General features: G+C 40.3%; 1 protein-coding gene across 6 annotated transcripts; it reads left to right on the forward strand.

Moving 5' to 3' along the window:
* The first annotated feature begins 685 nt into the window (after positions 1-685).
* Positions 686-14,773, forward strand: SSBP1 (single stranded DNA binding protein 1). Of its 6 annotated transcripts, none has more exons than XM_032761975.2 (7): positions 686-958; positions 1,952-2,018; positions 5,000-5,060; positions 6,388-6,528; positions 6,728-6,815; positions 8,318-8,406; positions 13,120-14,773. In XM_032761975.2, exons 2-7 carry the CDS (start codon positions 1,995-1,997, stop codon positions 13,161-13,163), a joined length of 447 nt encoding a protein of 148 aa, XP_032617866.1. In that variant the 5' UTR covers positions 686-958; positions 1,952-1,994; the 3' UTR covers positions 13,164-14,773. The 6 variants fall into 6 exon arrangements, with proteins under 6 accessions (XP_032617866.1, XP_032617864.1, XP_032617865.1 ...); XM_032761973.2 differs by having other exon boundaries at positions 686-868; XM_032761974.2 differs by having other exon boundaries at positions 705-775.
* Positions 14,774-21,453: the final 6,680 nt, after the last annotated feature.

Consider the following 21,453-nt stretch of genomic DNA (forward strand, 5'->3'; position numbering starts at 1 on the left):
CTGCATTAATTTTTACCTTTTAAAATATTACATTAATATATTATTTGATTGCCAGTTTTTCTGGTGCTCCCTTAAATTTCACAGCCTGTCAGCCCTTCCCCGGCTCCCCTTTCTTTTTCTGCTTTTCTTAGTGCTTTCACAGACCTGGGACGTTTTCTTTTTCTTTAATTTTCTTCTTTTTTTGTTTTGTTTTGTTTTGAGATAGAGTCTCGCTCTGTTGCCCAGGCTGGTATGCAGTGGTGCGTTCACGGCTCAATGCAGCAACGACCTCCAGGGCTCAGGCGATCCCCCGACCTCAGCCTCCCGAGAAGCTTGGACCACAGGCGGGCGCCACCACGCCCAGCTAATTTTATATTTTTTGTAGAGACAGGTCTCACTATGTCGCCTAGGCTGGTCACAAATCTTTTTGCTTTTTTTTCCCCCAGGCAGAGCTAGTCTCTGTTTTGCCTACCTCGCCCCCTCCCGGGCCCAGTTAGAAACCTCATCACATAATTTCATTTTTTTCCAAACTTGAAACCTTCCAAACTTGAAACCTTCCAAACTTGAAACCTTCCAAACTCACCACTTGGCGGCGTTGATCCATCCGCCCGCGCACAAAGAGAAGATCACGGAACTTCAGAGTTAAGGGGAGGCGTTTCCCGCAGCGCTAGCCGGCAGTATTTCCAAGGCGCAAGTTGCGGAGTTTCTGCTTCCTTTTTCCTCTAGCGAGCTTTGCGTTCCCTGTGCACCGGAAGTGATCCCCTCCGTGGCTGGGCTGCTCGGGTTAGAGCGTCAGGTGAGGGAGGAAGGGACAGCCAGCGCGAAGGAAGTGCCGGAGTCGTGTGTTTTGGCTGCGCGTGATCCTGCGTGGGTCGGGAGGTGTTTCTGTGTAGGTGTCTGGCCCTTTCCTCAGTCGTGCGGAGGACCGCGTGATCTCCTTCCACTTCTCCTCGGTTTTCGGGTGGTGGCGCCACCTTCGGTAAAGGGTGCCCACCTCTCCCTACAGTGTGGCTGGGTTTCCCGGGGGTCTCTACGCTGCTTGGTCTTTGCTAACGGAGATGAAGGCAGTAATTTTTCAGCAACAGGTTTCAGATATAAGTCCCTTGGTGATGCTAATATTTATTGAGCCCTTACTATGCATTAAGAACTTTTTTAGAAGTTTAGAAATGGCAGTGAATAAAGCAGATAAAAATCTCTGCCCTAAGGGAGCTTGCATTGTAATGAAATATGAGAAGACAGTGGATTGGAAGTGGGATTAACTCATAATCAAAATTTTGTCTGTGGGTTGGAGAAAGAGGAAGTTATTTGGGACCAAAAAGACATACAGGTGTGAGTTTATTTGGGAGGGAGGAAGGAATCCTCATCAGATGTGCAGGAATGTTGGTACGTGGTGGTTTTCATGCGCGTCCCTGTGAAGAGACCACCAAACAGGCTTTGTGTGAGCAACATGGCTGTTTATTTCACCTGGGTGCAGGCGGGCTGAGTCCGAAAAGAGTCAGCAAAGGGTGGTAGATTATCATTAGTTCCTATAGGTTTTGGGATAGGCGGTGATGTTAAGAGCAATGTTTTGCAGGCGGGGGTGAATCTCACAAAGTACATTCTCAAGGGTGGGGAGAATTACAAAGAACCTTCTTAAGGGTTGGGGAGATTACAAAGTACCTTCTTAAGGGTGGGGGAGATTACAAAATACATTGATCAGTTAGGGTGGGACAGAAACAAATCACCATGGTGGAATGTCATCATTTAAGCCTATTTTTACTACTTTTGTGGATCTTCAGTTACTTCAGGCCATCTGGATGTATACATGCAAGTCACAGGGGATGCGATGGCTTGGCTTGGGCTCAGAGGCCTGACAGTGGTCACAAAATTGGAGTGCATAAAAATTATGAATACAGTTAGGAATTTAGGACCGGTGAGTTGTACTTTTGCCATAAGAAGTAATGTTTTTTCTTATTTTGTTTTTTTCCTTCAGGAAGAGCCTAAAGATTAGACTGTAAGAAAAGAAAATAGAAGCCATGTTTCGAAGACCTGTATTACAGGTAGTCACTTGTCTGTATTAATACTGAGATGTATTACTATCAGCCACAGTGATCAGAAGACTTCTTTAGGCTTTTAACTACAGGGGCAAAAGACCTTTGAGCTCACCCATGCACCTCTGTACTCATTTGATATGGAGGATTGGGGATGATTTTGCCAGTGTAAGTTATGTTCACTAAAACAAAAAAAAAGTTCAGGTTTATTCACACATGTAATAGGAATCATTAATTTTTAAAACGTGTGTGTGTTGCTTGAATTTAACCAGTGAGAAGACATTAAAGGTCTTTAGTGACTTAAAGACTGTAGGAATCATTGTTCCAACTTTTTTCTTAAGGCATGTGGCTGCTTTTTTGGCCATGTACCTCCTGTGTTGCTAAACGGTCCTCTTCCCCCCCCCGTTTCCACACTGAAGAGAGCAGCTCAAGTCTCAATGGTCACCACAGATTTCACTATATAGAAAATGCCTTCTCATTCCACTTAGTATGGCTCCTCACTTTTCCAGTCACTCTAGCCCACCTTGAGCCAACTTAGACTACCATTTTTCCTCACTTACCACATTCGGGCACCAACTCCTGTAGATTCTTCTTTGGCTCTCCTACTCCCCATCCTCCTGTGAAGACCGATGAAGAATCGGTTCCTCCATGACTCTGTCATTTTCCCCACCTTAATCCTATATTCTTGGATCCCCACTTTAACCTGTATGTATCTTTAATCTATTTTTTTCTGTATTGAAATGTGAAACATGAAAAAGTTATTACTTCTTAATAACACTAATGTTACAGTATTAAAATGTCTTTAAATAAGAGTTAAAAGTTTAATTTAAAAAATTTTCCGAGTTAAATAATCCTTTCCTAATCTTCTCCAGTAGGTCTTGATTTTTGTGTGCCCCAAATGAGACATTGTTATAAATCTCTGTGTAAGATTTATGAGCTCTAGCTTGTCTGAGCACTCAAATGAGTACATTTCCAGAATCATGACACAGGTTTTCATTAGCAGTTTGATTCTATAGTATGTTGTACTCATATCTTTATTTTCTTATCCACCCTCTGCTCCTAAGTTTAGTGATAGGATTAGATAGCCAACAGCACCCTGGGGATTGGTGTTTATTTGATTGGTGGACTTAACAGTACTGCCACTTCAAAAATGTTTCTCTGATAGAATGGCTAGCTCTCTGAACTCTGAATTCAGTGATGTGTACTCCCATCTTTACAGTAGCTCTTGAAATTAAGGAGGCAGCAGAGGGCTTTGGGAAAGCAGTAGCATTGGTGTCAAAGGGCCCTGGGTCCTTGAGATCACTTGCCACATACTTCCTGCAGGATCTTGGGCAGGTTATGCAGTCTCTCTGAGGTTGTTTTCTCAGCTCTAAATGGGAATAATTTTACATAACTTGTAGATTTAGTTTTAGAATTGATAATAGATAAATCCCTTAGCTGATACTCAGTAATGATTGCTGCTATTATGTGGTAGTGACTACCTTTTCCGACAATGATATGACTTTGACTTGGACAGTCGAGTCTTTGTGTTTAATCAAAGAACCAAATTTATTAGACCTTTTTTGATGCACTGAAAACATGAAATTTCCCATGAAATATTTATAAAAACTGTATTAGGCTAAGCTCACTACTGAAGCTGTTTAATTTTTGCAATAGCCTTGTGAAGTAGATATTATGTATCATAATTTTTGCTTATTTTAAAATGAAACACTTTAGATTAATCATATTAGGTATCCTAATTCCTTTTAAGGTCTGAAGGAGCAACTAGGGGAAGGCAGTTTCATAGACACAGGGAATCTGACTTTGGAGTATGTTCCTGTTGCTGTGTCAGAAAGTCATTCGTGTGATTAGTTTAAGAATGTATTGTTTTGTTGGAATTTAACCTATTTCTTGTTCTCTAAACCAGCAGACCCCAACCTTTTTGGCACCAATAACTGGTTTCATGGAAGACAATTTTTCCATGGAGGATGGGGGTGCCGCGGGGATGGTTTCAAGATGAAACTGTTCCACCCCAGATCATCAGGCATTAGTTAGATTCTCATTTAAGGAGTGCACAACCTAGATCCCTCGCATGAGCAGTTTATAATGGGGTTCTGCTCCTGTGAGAATCTAATGCCACTGCTGATCTGACAGGAGGCGGATCTCGGTCAGTAATGCTTGCTCGCTGCTTGCCGCTCACCTCCTGCTGTGCAGCCAGGTTCCTAACAGGCCACAGACCCCTACTAGTCCTCGGCCCTGGAGGTTGGGGACTCTTCTCTAACTGGCTGTTCATTATGCCTGTGAGTGAGGCATTGCATTTATTCCACACCTCCTGACACTTGTTTGATCATTGCATATGTTATTAATGAATCTACTTATTAAATTATTAATTATAAAACATCTCTTTTAACTCTCCTTTGGTCTAATGATGGATTAAATCAGTACCCATGTTGGATCTAAATTTCTTAATTTCTAAAGTCTACTGTAACCAAAATATAGTAATAATATACCAGTTGTTTATACTAAAAAAAAAAAATTAGAGGATGTATATATTGGATATACATAGTATTTTTTGTCTCTTTTTGTCTCTCCAGCTAATGAAAGCTGGATTTTGAGAATACTTGGCAGCAACTCTTAGGTATAGGTTGGATTTACAAATATTATCATACTCTGTAATGTTAAAGTGATACTATTTTGATTTTTCCTTTTGTGTGCAAACACAGAAGTGCCATAATCAAGGAGATTGTCGCAAAATAAACGGGAGTACTATAACTTAACTCTTGAGCATGGCTTCTAGTACCTTCCTTGTACCTTTGGGCCTCTGCAATAGGCTGCTCTTGAAGTGTTTGCTGGGGCCTTCTGGCACTCTGTTGGGAGAACATGAGAAGAGCTTCTCTTCTCTTCTGGAATTTACAGGAACTACTGACTATGTGGTGAATGAACATGAGTAATTCTTCTGTTTGCATTTGCCTTTCCTAAAAAAGCCACGTTACTCATTTGTTCTTCTTTAGGTACTTCGTCAGTTTGTAAGACATGAGTCCGAAACAACTACCAGTTTGGTTCTTGAAAGATGTAAGTAGCTAATTTCCAAGTTTAAAATGTTATTTTTAGTAATTTGCCAATCTCAAATGTGTTGTAGAAGGGGTATGCTGCTTGGGTTAACCATGTTGTCATTGTGCTTTTAGCTCATGTTTGCTCTTCAGATCTTAGCCTTGACCCATCAGGCTGTGGAGACATTGTATAAACTGAGCCCCTATTCTCCTTATCAGCCAGTTACTACTCATTCTCATCAACACTGTCCTGCATAAGAATTTCCTTGAGTCATATTTGGTTATCTGAGTCTTCCCAGGTTATGTTGTATTAGGCTGAGATTGTAAAAGATACTGTTTCTTCACAGAAATATTCCCTTGTGTTTATAAAGATTTTCAGATCTCAGATTTGTTCTTTTAGCTCCACAGTCAGTTAAAAAAAGATATCTTAATGAAGAATTTAAGATCTAGAGCTTACAGTTTGTTTTGTGGGGCTGCTTTCTGTATGACTATTTTCTTCTTTCTTGCCAACTCTCTTTTCTCTCGTAACCTCTCCTTGTTCATTCCTTAACTTATTTTCTGATCTTCCAGAACTTGGGTTTTACTTAATACAGTCATATTTATAGCATTTCTTCTGGGTGTGGATTTCTCAATCTTGGATGTGGATTTCTTTTTTTTGAGACAGAGTCTCGCTCTGTCGCCTATGCTGGAGTGCAGTGGCGCGGTCTCTGCTCACTGCAAACTCCGCCTCCCGGGTTCACACCATTCTCCTGCCTCAGCCTCCCAAGTAGCTGGGACTACAGGCGCCCGCCACCATGCCCAGCTAATTTTTTGTATTTTAGTAGAGACAGGGTTTCACCATGTTAGCCAGAATGGTCTCGATCTCCTGACCTCATGAACCGCCCGCCTCGGCCTCCCAAAGTGCTGGGATTACAGGCACGAGCCACCGCGCCCGGCCAGGTGTGGATTTCTTTAATGGTCAGCTTAGAGGCTGCTATAAAAAAATACCATAGACCAGGTGGCTTCACCAACAGCATTTATTTCTCACAGTTCAGGAGGCTAAAAATCCAAGATTCGTGTGCCAGTATGATTGAGCTCTTGGTGAGGGCTGTCTTCCTGGCTTGCAGATGGTTGCCTTCTCACCGTGTCTTCACATGGTAGAGACAGAAAGTTCTGAACTCTTCCTGTTCCTATAGGGACACCTCACCCTCATGATGTCATCTAAGCCTAATTACCTTTTAAGGACCCCACTTCCAAATACCATTACATTGAGGGTCAGAGCTTCAACATACAAATTTTGGGGGAAGGGGCACAAATATTCAGTCTATAGCAGGTTGTCTGTCTCATTTGGTCTTGATGTTGCATTTCAGCCTTGAATCGTGTGCAGTTACTTGGGCGAGTGGGTCAGGACCCTGTCTTGAGACAGGTGGAAGGAAAAAATCCAGTCACAATATTTTCTCTAGCAACTAATGAGATGTGGCGATCAGGGGACAGTGAAGCTTACCAATTGGGTGAGTAGAAAATACTGGGGTTTAATTTTATCAGCAATAAATAGATATTATTTATTGCCAGTTGTCTGATTTAGAGATAAACCACTTTAAACAAGATCTGTCTTTCATTCTGTTTGTTCTCTTAGAAACTGTGACGTTGGTTTTCCTGGACATGTTGTCTGTTGGCATTTGTAACCAATTTCCTATTTTTATTATTTAGGTGATATCAGTCAAAAGACAACATGGCACAGAATATCAGTATTCCGGCCAGGCCTCAGAGACGTGGCATATCAGTATGTGAAAAAGGGGTAAGTTGAAGGAAGGATCTTATGGATTGAATGGTTTAAAGAACTGATAAGAAGTGTTCTCATGGCAAGGAGTGTGTAATCTCTTAAATCCCTGAGTACTACTAATGACTGTATTAATTTAAGAAGTATTTACTAAGTCCTTGATACTATATGCATGGCATGTTGCCATGTGTGACTAATTTGAAGGTGTATAAAACATAGTTTTAGCTTTCTAAGAACTTACAGTTTAGGGCAAACAGGGTGTGTACATAAATAGAAATAGATGAGGCAGGAGAGAAGGCAAAGTGTATCAAAAAGCATTTGAGCAAGTCAAACATCTGCTTTGAGGAATTCCTGTGCCTCTGTGGCCGGGGATGCTGAGGGTGGCTTCTTGCCTGTTGGCTGCCACATGGCGTTTCCAGCAGAGGATCTGGAATGTCTGAAGCCTGACACACCAACTTCATCTTCATGGCAGTTATTTTATATTTGATGATTTTCTGTAGGCTTACTAGTTCCCTTTTGGAAGGCTTGGATTGAGTATGTATAAAAAGTATGTTTTCCAAACTCATAGAAGGACAAAATGGTGTGTGTAACAGCAGTTGTATTGATAGTTAATATGTTTAGAAATGCACTTGTTTTGTAGAAATAAAACATATTTTATGAAAAATAGTTTAGCAATCACTAAAATTTTTCTTTTCAATAACTGTATACCTTTTCTTCCTATGTATCTTCATTGCCCTTTATGTATGTATTTATGAATATGTGCACATACACACACAAACACATATAAGGTATTTCAAGGGAAGTGTTTGCACTTCCACTTACTGATGGATGGGTGTGTGTGTGGGGTGGGGAGCAACTGACATTTCACGAATCTTTCTGTGTTGTACTTTTTTGGTGGTGGTAGACTCTCAAAACTGGTGCTATTGTCATCTTTCCACTCTTGAAAATCATGGTTAGGTTTGTTATCGAGTTTAGCCTTCTAGGTAGTGTAGAAGTAGTCTTAGTAATTACCTCTAAGTGGTGTACTAAGCTGATACAGTGTAGAAACAGTCTTAGTGATTAACTCAAGGTAATATTACACTAAGCTATAAATCCATATTTTGAATTTTAATTATCTAAGTTTCAAAGGTCATAGAAAAGAATTGATAAATAAGTGAAAATCAAGTCTGTTAGGGACTCCAAAATCAAAGGTCAAGGAAAATGATACATTGGAAATTATTCCTAGAGATTTAAAGGTTGCCACTAAATTGCCCTTTGAACTGTTTTGTTTTATTTTTTAACTTCCATAAGAGAAATAGCTGACAGATGAAAACATTGTTTGTTTTACCTAGATGTTACCAAGTCTGTTTGTACACTCTGTTTCAGTACTCCTAATCCTGAACCTTGAGAAGTGGTAGCAAAAATTAGCTTATGTATGATTATATATTTCATCCTTGTGATATACTCAGTACCACCCCGACCTGACTCTTATAAAGCATATTAGGATCTCAACTAAAAACTGTACATTTTATTTATATCAGGTCTCGAATTTATTTGGAAGGGAAAATAGACTATGGTGAATACATGGATAAAAATAATGTGAGGCGACAAGCAACAACAATCATAGCTGGTAAGAAGCTTGTGAAAATATCTGTTTTTTCTTTTTCTCCTTTTCTTTTTTAAAAGCTTGGCTACATTGTAACTAACTAACTAGGGTTGAGAGTACTAGTACTTACGAGGTAAGGCAACTCACTAGAAGATGTCCATGACTCTGATTTCTCTACTTGCTAAGAGTTTCTACATGTATCCATTCCTTTAAAAAATTATTTTTATACTCACACTTTTAGTCACAAGTAACTTTTGAATAAAGCCTAAAACTGAATTGTCCATCCCAGTACTTATTGTTGAGAATTACAAAAACTGAATGTATTGTGTTTTGGAAGGATCTAGCCCTAACCAGGAAGAAGCGTATGCCAAGATAAGAATTACACTAATGTGAGTGTGCAGATTTATTTGGAAACTCTTTGGTACTTAGTATGCGAAATTTCTATTTGAAATTAAGATTTTTTAAATTTTATTTTATTTTATTTTATTTTTTTTTTTGTGACAGAGTCTCGCTCTGTCACCCAGGCTGGAGTGCAGTGGCGTGATCTCGGCTCACTGCAAGCTCCGCCTCCCGAGTTCACACCATTCTCCTGCCTCAGCCTCTCCGCGTAGCTGGGACTACAGGCGCCCGCCACCACACCCGGCTAATTTTTTGTATTTTTAGTAGAGACAGGGTTTCACCATGGTCTCGATCTCCTGACCTCGTGATCCGCCCGCCTCGGCCTCCCAAAGTGCTGGGATTACAAGTGTGAGCCACCGCGCCCGGCCTATTTTTTTTCAGACAGAATCTCACTCTGTCGCCCAGGCTGGAGTGCAATGGCATGATCTCACCTCGTTGCAACCTCTGTCTCCTGGGTTCAAGTGATTCTCCTCCCTCAGCCTCCTGAGTAGCTAGGATTATAGGTGTGTGCCACACCGCCTGGCTAATTTTTGTAATTTTCGTAGAGGCGGGGTTTCACCCTGTTGGTCAGGCTGGTCTTGAACTCCTGACCTCAGGTGATCCATCCGCCTCGGCCTCCCAAAGTTGTGAGATTACAGGCATGAGCCACTGCGCCCAGCCAAGAAGTTTTTAATGTTCTCTTTTTTGGTTTTTGTTTTGAGACAGGGTCTCCCTCTGTCAACCGGGCTGGAGTGCAGTGGTGTGATCACAGCTTACTGCAGCCTCTACCTCCCCAGGCTCAGGTGATCTTCCCACCTCAGCCTTCTCCCGAGTAGCTGGGACTACAGGTGTACACCACCATGCCTGGCTAATTTGTCCATTTTTTTGTAAAGATGAGGTTTCACCACGTTGCCCAGGCTGGTCTCAAACTGCTGGGCTCAAATGATCCTCCCACCTTAGCCTCCCCAAATACTGGAATTACAGGCATGAGCCATTATGCCCGGCCTAATATTCTTTTTAAACGAAATACAATACAACATAGAAAAGATGTACACATAAAGGTTAAAGAAGATTAAGAAGCTATCCCTTAGGAAAGAATTTTTAAACTTTTGAAAATGCTATAAGAATTTTGAAAATAATATACCCCTCTGGATGTCTGCAAGCGACATTAAGAAATTTTTTTCAATATAAAATTGTGTTATTTTTAAATGTATCAGTGGAATCTAAATAGCATAGCAATGTGATACCTACTATCCTGTAAAAAAATACCGATAAAGCATTTGGAAATTTTACATTATTCTTTTTTCTTTGAACTTGTTTTACTGTTTTTATTTTCCCCCCAGAAGTGTCTCTTAATAATATATGGTATAGTTAAGAATTTTTTATTACCCTATTTGTAACAAAAATGCATGCATAAAAGAAACTTTAAAATATTTAAAAGAATTCTATGACAAATTCTCCTCAATTGACTTATCATTAAAGTTGTTTTTAGTACCTAATTGACCAAAACAATTTTAATGTATTTAAATTATATTGGAAATATGTCTTTAAATGAGATAGATGGTGCTTTTTTCACTTCTTGAGTAAATTGCTAAAATTAGACTTCGTGAATTTTGTGTTTTTGTTTGCTTTTATGGATATAAATACTAAGAAAGCTTGTTAAAATAAATGCATGGCAATAAACTAAATTTTACTATAGTAATGTCTCTGTGTTTACAAACTTCTGAGATATGCCCAAATTAGATAATATTTTTAAAAATTAATTTTTGGGCTGGGTGCAGTGGCTCATGCCTGTAATCCCAGCCCTTTGGGAGGCTGAGGTGGGTGGATCATTTGAAGTCAAGAGTTCAAGACCAGCCTGGGAACATAGTGAAACCCTGTCTCTACACAAAATGCAGAAAGTAGCTGGGTCTGGTGATGCGTGTCTGTAGGCCCAGCTACTCAGGAGGCTGAGTCATGAGAATTGCTTGAACCCAGGAGGCAGTGTTTGTAGCGAATTGAGATCATACCACTGCACTCCAGCCTGGGCAACAGAGCAAGACTTGTCTCAAAAAAAAGAAAAAAAAAATTTTTTTTTTTACTATGGAAAATGTCAAACATATATAAGAGCAGAAAGAATGGTAAAATGAACTCCTACCATTTCGCTTCAGTATCAGCTGGTGGACAGTGTTTTATATCCATGCCCCCAGCGACTTGTCCTACACCTGGATTATTTTGAAACAGATGCTAGACATAAGTTTATTCATAAATTTCCATAGGAATCTCTAAAAGATAAGGTGTCTTTCTGAAAATGTAACTACCATGCTATTATCACACCTAATATTAATAAATTACTGTTAATTTTGTTACTAAATATCATAGTGTTCAAATTTCCTTGATAACTTCATAAACATTCATACATTATATTACATGATTTCTACCTTAAGTCTCTTAGATTTTCCTTTTATCTTTCTTCTTTCCTTTGCTCCAGAGTTCATGTCTTAACCACCATACCTTATTAATAATTTATAATTTGTTCTATAGAATGCTCACATGTTTTCTTACTGCTAAGTTTCTTTGAGAGTGTATTGACCTTGAAAAGCAGTGTAGGTATTTTCCTACCCTCCTGTGGGTCCCAATATAAACCAAGAGTGTGGGCAAACTTTAGATTGTTCGGATTATTGAGTTGTTACTAATCAAGCCAAATGGAAGCATTTCATATGATCTCCTGTTTTGTTTTTTTTCCTTGTCACTAGGTTCCACTAGCACAGTCAGTTTACTTTAGGTTTATGTCTAATGGTAAAATTGAAGAGCTCTTCAGTGACATTTGAATTGAAGAAAATAGAGTTTATTGGTTGATCTGTTTTATTGGTGTTTTTTTTTCTCCTAGGGATCCTATCTGTAACTAAAAAACCACCACCAGTGGATGGCACTCTTGGCTTTTTCCACAGTGATATTAATTCAAATAGTCTCTTCTGAAGTAACCGTTCTAGACCAAAACATTCTAGTTTTTGGAAGACTATGGTCATGAACAAATATTCAGTCCTTGGTGGATAATTTTATAGTTACAAGAATCTTTTGGAATTATAAAGGAAATGCAGTCATTCCTCCATGTCCCTTGTTTCTGCATCTGTGGATTCAACCAAGCACAAATTGAATATATTTGAAAAAAAGAAACCAATAAAAATAATACAACAACAACAAAAATACAAGCGAAACAATACAGTGTAACAGCTGTTAACATAGCATTTACCTTGTATTAGATATTGTGAGTAATCGAGATGATTTAAAGTATACAAGAGGGAGTACATAGGTTATATGTGATTACTATGTCATTTTATATCAGGGACTTGAGCGTTGTGGATTTTGGTATCCATAGGGGTCCTGGAACCAGTCTCCCAATGGATACTGAAGGATGACTACTACTTGCCTCTGTTCTTTTGTTTATCTTTAGCTAACTCCCTCTGGAATAGCGTTTTAAGAGCAACATCTGATATTTTTGGATAAAAATGCTAACTCTGTGATGTTGATTCGTAAAATATTCCCAAGAATTGGTATATTAAAATTATTCTGGGCCAGGTGTGGTGCTCACACCTGTAATCCCAGCACTTTGGGAGGCCAAGGCGGGCAGATCACTTGAGGTCAAGAGTTCAAGACCAGCCTGGCCAACATGGTGAAACCCTGTCTCTATTAAAAATACAAAAATTAGCTGGGCATGGTGGTGCACACCTGTAATCCCAGCTACTGGAGAGGCTGAGGCAGGAGAATCGCTTGAACCCAGGAGGCAGAGGTTGCAGTAAGCTGAGAACGCACCACTTCACTCCAGCCTGGGTGACAGAGACTCCATCTCCAAAGGAAAAATAAAAAGTTATTCTGTTTTATAATTTAAAAATAAAATTTCTTCTATTTGAATTTTTAAAGTTAAAAACATAAATCCTATCATTGCTAACAGGGCCACATATGGACTCTTAACTCTTTCCTCTAGACCTCCAGAGTGTAGAATGTGATACACTTTTGTCCTTTTCTCTGAGGATGTGCTGCCTAGTGTCATGGAATCTGCCTGACCATTGCAAGCATCCAATTTTGTGACCAGTTCTTTTGCAGGAAATTGTTTCTGAGAAGACTGGAAGACAAGAAATATCCCACCTCTTCTAACAAGATCTGAATTGTTCAAAAAGCAGCCAGTGCCTAACTTGTAGCTCCACTTATGCCAACTGTATATATACCTCTCGTGAGCATAGCAAGTTATTTAATATTTTGAAAATATGTCTAAAATCCTTTTAATGAACGGCACTAAAGTTGTATGTATTAGAGGAGAATTATTGAATGAGATGGAGAAAGAGTTCTGAAATTAATATTTACATTTTGGCTTTTTTACAGATAACATTATATTTCTGAGTGACCAGACGAAAGAGAAGGAGTAGAAAGGATGATTCTTCTTTGGCCATCATTTGGTACAGTCTCATTTCCAAGTCATGTATAATCTTTATCGCTCCCAAGGACAAGAATTAAAGTACTCTTTTACATAAAATGAGTGATAATCTTTTTTCTGACTGTCGTTCTCGCTCTCCTTTTTGTGGTATAATCTTGGTAGCTACTATCTGTTATGGCATTTACTAGTTGTTTATTCTTTTGGGGTGGTTTCTATGTACAGGTATACAAAATAGTAAAATTTCAGGCTCATTTGTGTTATGGCAAAGGGATAAATACGCTTTGGGAAGGTCTCCTGGTTTTTGTATACACTTCTGTTACAATGTTGATTTGTCCACTCAATGAATTTACTGAGCATCACTGTATGTGAGACATTTATCCCATGTTTGTAAATATTGATTTTCTTACCGTTTTGCTCTGTAGACATGAAGGCAAGGGCTGAATCTTCTGTTTGCCTGCACTTTAAACAGTGCTTTACATAGAATAGCCACTCAGTGAGCATTGATAGATGAATCATCTCAATGGGATTCTAAGCTTCAGCTCAAATTGAAGGGAGTTGCTGAGCAGTGGTTAGTGTCTAACCTAAACACCTTTAAGACTAACCTACCTTCTTCATATCTTTTGTTTTCAGACAGTTTCACTAGTAGAATTGATGAAACATAGTTTACCAGCAATAAGGACCTGAAATATAATTAGAGATGAAATTGTTCATCTCCAGGTGATGCCACAGGAGCTCTGGTTCTATTCTTTCTCTGCCCCTCTTATCTGTGGGGAAAAGAGAGAGATCTGACTGTTGCTGTGTCTATGTAGAAAGAAGTAGACATAAGAGACTCTGTTTTGTTCTGTACTAAGAAAAATTCTTTTGCCTTGAGATGCTGTTAATCTGTAACCCTACCCCCAACCCTGTGCTTGCAGAAACATATGCTGTGTTGACTCAAGGTTTAATGGATTTAGGGCTATGCAGGATGTGCTTTGTTAAACAAATGCTTGAAGGCAGCATGCTTGTTAAAAGTAATCACCACTCCCTAATCTCAAGTACCTAGAGACACAAAACACTGCGGAAGGCCGCAGGGACCTCTGCCTAGGAAAGCCAGGTATTGTCCGAGGTTTTTCCCCATGTGATAGTCTGAAATATGGCCTCGTGGGAAGGAAAAGACCTGACCGTCCCCCAGCCCGCCACCCATAAAGGGTCTGTGCTGAGGAGGGTTAGTAAAAGAGGAAGGCCTCTTTGCAGTTGAGATAAGAGGAAGGCATCTGTCTCCTGCTCGTCCCTGGGCAATGGAACATCTCAGTGTAAAACCTGATTGTAGATTCCATCTACTGAGATAGGAGAAAACCGCCTTAGGGCTGGAGGTGAGACATGCTGGCAGCAATACTGCTCTTTAAGGCATTGAGATGTTTATGTATATGCACATCGAAAGCACAGCACCTTTTTCTTTACCTTGTTTATGATGCAGAGACAGTTGTTCACATGTTTTCCTGCTGACCCTCTCTCCACTATACCCTATTGTCCTGCCACATCCCCCTCTCCGAGATGGTAGAGATAATGATCAATAAATACTGAGGGAACTCAGAGACTGGTGCTGGCGCAGGTCCTCTGTATGCTGAGCGCCGGTCCCCTGGGCCCACTTTTCTTTCTCTATACTTTGTGTCTGTGTCTCTTTCTTTTCTCAAGTCTCTCGTTCCACCTGATGAGAAACACCCACAGGCGTGGAGGGGCAGGCCACCCCTTCATCTGGCGCCCAACCTGGGTCTAAGGGATCTATTCTATTTATTTGCGCTGACTGAATTTTTTCTTCCACTAATTTAATTTCTTTTGTTGCTTCTGGGGTTAATATTCTTTTACTATTTAAGTCTGGGTCTCCCTTAAGATAGAGAACAAATTTGACATGGCATAAGTAGGAATGCCTAAAGTTGGCTGAATGCAATTAATATCTCCTAGCAATTTTTGAAAATCATTTAATGTTTTTAATGTGTCTTTTTTTATTTCTATTTTTTGTGGCTTAATTTTTCTATTTTCTATCTGCATCCCTAAATAATGAAGAGGAGTAGAGGTTTGAATCTTATCAGATGCCATTGCCAGTCCTGCGTTGGCAACCTCTGCTTACAGAAATGTGTAACAGTCAGTTAATTTGTCTCGTTTCTGCAGCACATAAAATATCATCAGCATAATGAATGATATAACAATCTGAAAACTTGTCTCTAACTGGTTGAAGAGCTCGACCTACAAAAGTCTGACAAATAGTTGGACCATTAAGCATTCCCTGAGGTAACACTTTCCACTGAAATCTGGTGGCTGGTTATTATTTATGGCTGGTATAGTAAAGGCAAATTTTTCACAATCCTGCTCCACCAGAGGAATGGTAAAAAAGCAGTCCTTCAGATCAATTATAATTAAAGGCCAGTCTTTTGGGATCGTGGCTGGAGAGGGCAACCTGGTTTGGATAGGTCGCATGGATTGAATTATGGCATTTACAGCCCTTAAGTCCGTTAACATACACCATCTGCTGGATTTTTTCTGAATTACAAACACAGGAGAATTCCAAGGCGAGAATGAAGGCTCAATATGTCCCTTTTCTAATTGTTCATTTGCTAATACATGTAAAAACCTCCAGTGTTTGTTTTGGTAGCAGCCACTGATTTACCTATATGGGTTTTTCTGTTTTCCAAGTTAATGGAATGGGTTTAGGAGGCTCTACAGTGGTATCCTAAAAAGGATACCCTATTCCTTTTCTTTCTTGATTTCTTTCAGTCTCAATTGGGACTTTAATGCCATTTTCATTTTTTCCTAGTCCCTTTCCTGGTATATATCCCATCTTAGTCATGATTTTTTGACTCGTGGGGCTGTGTAATGGAGTGGGCATAGTGATTTCCGCACCCCATTGTTATAATAAATCTCGACCCCACAGATTAACAGGAATTGAAGTAATCATTGGCTGAACAGTACTTTCTTGATTATCTGGCCCTAAACAATGTAAAATCATAGTACTTTGATGCACTTCTGAGGCTGTTCCTATGCCGCCAAGTCCTGTAACAGCCTTTTGTTTAGGTCAATTTTTTGGCCACTGATTTAAAGCAATGATAGAGACATCTGCTCCAGTATCTACTAACCCTTCAAACTGTTTTCCTTGAATAATGGCCTTACACACAGGTCTGCTCTCTGAGACCTGACTTGCCCAATATGCAGCCTTTCCTGTCGGATCAGTGCTTCCAAACCCTCCTGTTCTTTTTATCTCACTGTTTCCAACCTTAGTATAAGGCAGGAGTAATAATTGAGCAATCCTGTTTCCTGGACTGGCACTCCAAGGAATTGGAGAGCTAATAACCAGTTGAATTTCACCTTTATAGTCTGAATCAACCATACTGGTATGAATTTGAACTCCCTTTAGATTTAGACTTGATCTTCCTAAGATTAGTCCTACAGTCCCCTCAGGCAGTGAGCCATATACCCCTGTGGGGATTTTTTGTGGGGGTTTACCTGGAAGCAGAGAGACTGCTTGTATAGTACATAAATCTACTGCTGCACTGCCGCTTGTGGTGGGGGACAATTGTTGTATTGTGGTAACTGGCTCATTCCCTGAGGCACTTGGGACAGTGGGAGTTGTTGTCCCCGAAATCCCTGAGGAACAGAGGGCTGAATTGGGAATGCTCCAGTTTGTTGCGGGGCCTGAGGCTGCCACCTTTTCTCATTTTCCAATGGTTACCCATTTCTATCAAATTTAGAACGACATTGACTAGCCCAAGGTTTTCCTTTTTTACATCTTGGACATAAGTCAGGTGGCTCTTTATCTGTTGTAGTAGTAGCTTGAATAGTTATATTTTGTTTATTTGAGACTGGGCAATTCTTTTTTAGATGACCAATTTGACCACAATTATAACATTTCCCCCAAATGTTCTAACTTGTCTTCCTAAAGCAACTCCTGTTATTGCTTGAGCCATGAGCATAGCTTTATGCATAGCTCCTCCTCAGTCACAGGCTTTTATATACTCTGAGATTACATCTGATCCTGTGGGAACCTTACTTTTAGTGGCTTAATGGCTGATTGTCACTCAGGATTGGCGTTTTCGTATGTCATCAGCTCCACCCTGACCTTACGGGCATTCTCATCGGTAATTGACTTTTGAGCAACATCTTGGAGCCTTGCCACAAAATCAGGGTAGGGCTCTTTAGAGCCTTGCTTGTCTTATTGTATTGAATGAGGGGCAGGCGGTTCCTGGGTCTTGGATTTTTTCCGAGGCCCTAAGGCAGATAGCTCTAACTTGCTCAATGGCCTCATTTTGCATTAACGCTTGTTGACTAGTAGTGCTTCAATTTTGACCTGTTCCTAATAGTTGATCTGCATCTATGTTAACTGGAGGATTGGCAGCCCTATTTCTTTGGACCGACCTGTTGTTGTGCCCCATCAATCCACCAAGTCTTAAATTGTAAAAATTGAGAGGGTGAGAGAGACGATTTGGCCAGAACTCCCAATCATAAGGAATGAGTCTATGTCCATGAGCAATGGAATCTAATAATGTCCTCATATAAGGGGAGTTGGGTCCATACTGTTTTACTCCCTCTTTCATATCTTTTAGCATTTTTATAGAAAAAGACTCATATCTGGCCTCAGCTAGGGGAGGCTCTCCCTCTTGGGCCCCTTCTCCAGGTGGTATCGGTTCTAATATTACTGGGAATTGCCACGCCTCAATATCTCCTTGTTTTCTTGCCTCATCAATAATTTTATGTAATGCACCACCCTGCCCACTAGGTGGTGCTGTAGGATTAAGTCTCATAGTGGGCGGCTGAGGGTATGGCGCCCTGCCCTGTGGTGCTGGGAACATTCCTGGCTGTCCATACTGATTTTCTGGGGGCGGCCGATACTTAAGTTCGGCTGGCGGCCAGTATTGATAGGCTAGTGGCAGTTGGGTCTTATTTTCTACCGGCTGATATTGTGGATACTGTATTTGGATTGGCATTACCGTGATAGAGACTCTGTCTTTCTCTATTTGATATTCTCTTGGGGTTTGTACTTGTCTAACCTGCATTTGAAGTTGTAATGTTACAGGCACCTGAACTGCTGGAAGAGGAGTTGGCCCTCGTGGTTTAGACTCTGATGGCCCCGCTAATTCTGGACCTTTTTCTTCTAATTTTAACGTTTCAGTATATATCACCTCCTGTAATTGATTATAGTCAACATTTTGCGTTGACTGAGCCTTTACCGGCTCTGCTACATATTCACAATGTAAACTTTCCTTTCCTTTCCGGGATTTTATCCCTGCCTCTTCTTTACAATCTATTACATAGCTTTCAGGGGCATTAGAAACTGAAACGCTATATTCTTCTGTTTGAAATGGTTCTAAAGCTAATAATGACCCAATCCTTCCATACTGTAAGTGGGAAGATTTTACCCTCCCTACTTGCTTGTTTTAATTCTTTGCCAATTTTTTCCCAATCTTTTAGATCTAAAGTTCCCTGTTCTAGAAACCATGGGCAAAATTTTCTATTGTTTGAAATAATGTGATTAGATTTTTTTGTAGAAACTCTAACTCCCCCTTTTTTTAAAAGAATTTTAATAGAGTTGAGATGAGAGGCGTATTTACTTTTAATTTGCCCCATTGTTACCCTGGCTTTTTCCGAGCGCACAAGCTTACCGCAAGGCTGACTGTAGACGTACTTGGGAATCTCTCGTTGACTTGTCCTCAATGACCATGCTCAAGCATACCTTCACCCTAGAGAAAAGCACCCACGTTAGGCACCAGGTGAAGGGGTGGCCTGCCCCTCCACACCTGTGGATGGGGCATTGATAGATGAATCATCCCAATGGGATTCTAAGCTTCAGCTCAAATTGAAGGGGGTTGCTGAGCAGTGGTTCGTGTCTAACCTAAACATCTTTAAGACTAACCTACCTTCTTCATATCTTTTGTTTTTGGACAGTTTCACTAGTAGCATTGATGAAACGTAGTTTACCAGCAATAAGGACCTGAAATATAACTAGAAATGAAATCGTTCATCTCCAGGTGATGCCACAGGAGCTGCGGTTCTATTCTATCTTTCTCTGCCCCTCTTATCTATCCTTTTAGAGTCTTCTTCAGAACTCTTGGGGAAGGTAGAAGAGGATCCTCTTAACCACCTCTGTCAGTGCCTCCCTTAGAGCCTTAGGTCCTACATTTTCCTTTTATTTTTCCACATGGATCATTATATACATCATGTAATCTTACTTTTTATTACAAGATTCAGGAAATTTTAGAATACTAATAATTTACCAATAAAGATGAAACAGTAACTCAGTTTTTCAGTGCATCTTTTGCTCTTTAAAGTTTGCGTCAGCCGTCTCGAGATCTGCTTGCCAGTTTGCTGCTGTATCCCAGAGGTTGGCTGCCACTGTGCAGGTTGTTCTGTTCAAATGGTAGAAGTCTCTCATACTGTCTAGGCCACTCTGTCTCCAGTTTGGCCTCTGACCCAGCCTATATATTTGCTCCCCAGCCTACATGTTCTGTCCTCTCTGCCTGAGAGTACGAGTACAGTGCTAACTGCAGCTTAGGTCATATTGGACTTTATTAGGTTCAGAATTCACAAACTATGTTACAGGTCCATGACTTTTTTGTTTTAAGGTATTTTCTGCACACAAGTAGCTTTTTTATACTTACAATGCATTTTGATTGAGGAAAGATGGAATTTTTTAGCTTTATCCTGTCCTTGCTCAGAACAGTAGAAAATTCGTTGCTGTTTTCTCCTGCCAGCCATCTTTCTTTCTCCTGCAGCTGGGACCGTTAATCAGCATATTGACTCTGCTCTCTTAAGTTCACACATTAAAACTGCCTGGTGATGTAGTCTTTATTCCTTTATGCCACCTTCCTTAAGCAAAATTGGGAAGTGTATAAAATTTATCTTTTGAGCAACTCTATTTCTTCCATCAGCGCAGCAGCTTTTATACTCCTTAAATGTTGTGAGAAATTATGCAGATTAACTGTCTTGTTTAAGCAGGGTGATAAATCTCTGCTTTGGGAAAATGACATGGTGAACAAAACAGCTTAATTACCAACCTGGAGCAGTTTCTCAGTCCAGAATGCAGAGGCGGAAGAGGATGCTGTGCTGGATCACTGTGAGCCGAGGGGCTCTGCTTTAAACTCTCCCCTGGAGGTTGCCTCTTCTCTCCACGCCTCTGAAAGGCTGTGGAGCTGAAGCAGTGGTGCTTTATCAGACTTAGGTGTATAGCATGCAGTCCTCAGCATGCGTATGATTCTAGCAGAATGATTCTCGCCTCAAGTCAGTCAGACTTGCTAGGGAAACTTTGCCCACCCCTGGGAAGCCCTATCTGCTGAGAAACTTTCTTCCTGCTCCCTAGCTGGTCTAGGAAGAGCGCATTTGGAGATATGATAGCAGTAAATAGCACTAAAAGACTAGGGATCTTCTAAACCAAGTTTTGGGTCTTGCATTTCCCTTTTTGATGTCATAGTGTCAGGGAATAAACCTCAGAAAACTGCGCTGTGACCTCGATTTGGAGGTTTCCTGTTAAATGGTAAGATGAATAGTATACCTAGAAGAATGGGAGAAAAAGTTTCAAACAGTATGTCTGGGGTATCCCATTTTTGAAAAAGAAGTTGTAATGAAGATAGGCTTAATGTCTGCAGGGAGAAACATGAGGATGTTGTTATCTCTAGAGAGGGTGATTATACGTGATTTTCCTTGTTTCTTTACAGTTTTATATATATGTATATTTTAGCATTGAACATATATTACTTTTATAATAAGAAAAAAATAAAACTTTTTATTTGGGGAAAAAAACCTTTCCATTATTTCTGAGCCAGACTTACTTTACTCATTCACTTTTAGTGAGTACCACTTCACTGGATATGAACAAGAAAATCTTTTATATATTTTCCCCCCACCATCTGTATTTTAGCATCTCATGCTTTTATAATTCATTCATCTGTTAATACGTGTACACAGCCCAAAATGATTTACTTTAAACACCAACCTAGCCAGGTGTGGTGGCTCATGCCTGTAATCCCAGCACTTTGGGAGGCCGAGGCGGGTGGATGACGAGGTTGGGAGATTGAGACCATCCTGGCTAACACGGTGAAACCCCATCTCTACTGAAAATACAAAAAATTAGCTGGGTGTGGTGGTGGGCGCCTGTAGTCCCAGCTACTCAGGAGGCTGAGGTGGGAGAATGGCGTGAACTCAGGAGGCGGAGCTTGCAGTGAGCTGAGATCATGCCACTGCACTCCAGCTTGGGCGGCAGAGCCAGACTCCATTTCAAAAACAAAACAAAAAAACAATAAAAACCCAACCTGTATGAG

This window comes from Hylobates moloch, unplaced genomic scaffold, assembly GCF_009828535.3.
Source record: "Hylobates moloch isolate HMO894 unplaced genomic scaffold, HMol_V3 SCAFFOLD_1, whole genome shotgun sequence".
NCBI classification, from domain to species: Eukaryota; Metazoa; Chordata; class Mammalia; order Primates; family Hylobatidae; genus Hylobates; species Hylobates moloch.

Coding starts and splice junctions, on each gene's coding strand:
- SSBP1 (XM_032761971.2), top strand. CDS start 1,995: ATGTTTCGAAGACCTGTATTACAG. Junction 6,529..6,727: donor CAGTGAAGCTTACCAATTGG/GTGAGTAGAAAA, acceptor TTTATTATTTAG/GTGATATCAGTCAAAAGACA. Junction 6,816..8,317: donor TATCAGTATGTGAAAAAGGG/GTAAGTTGAAGG, acceptor TATTTATATCAG/GTCTCGAATTTATTTGGAAG.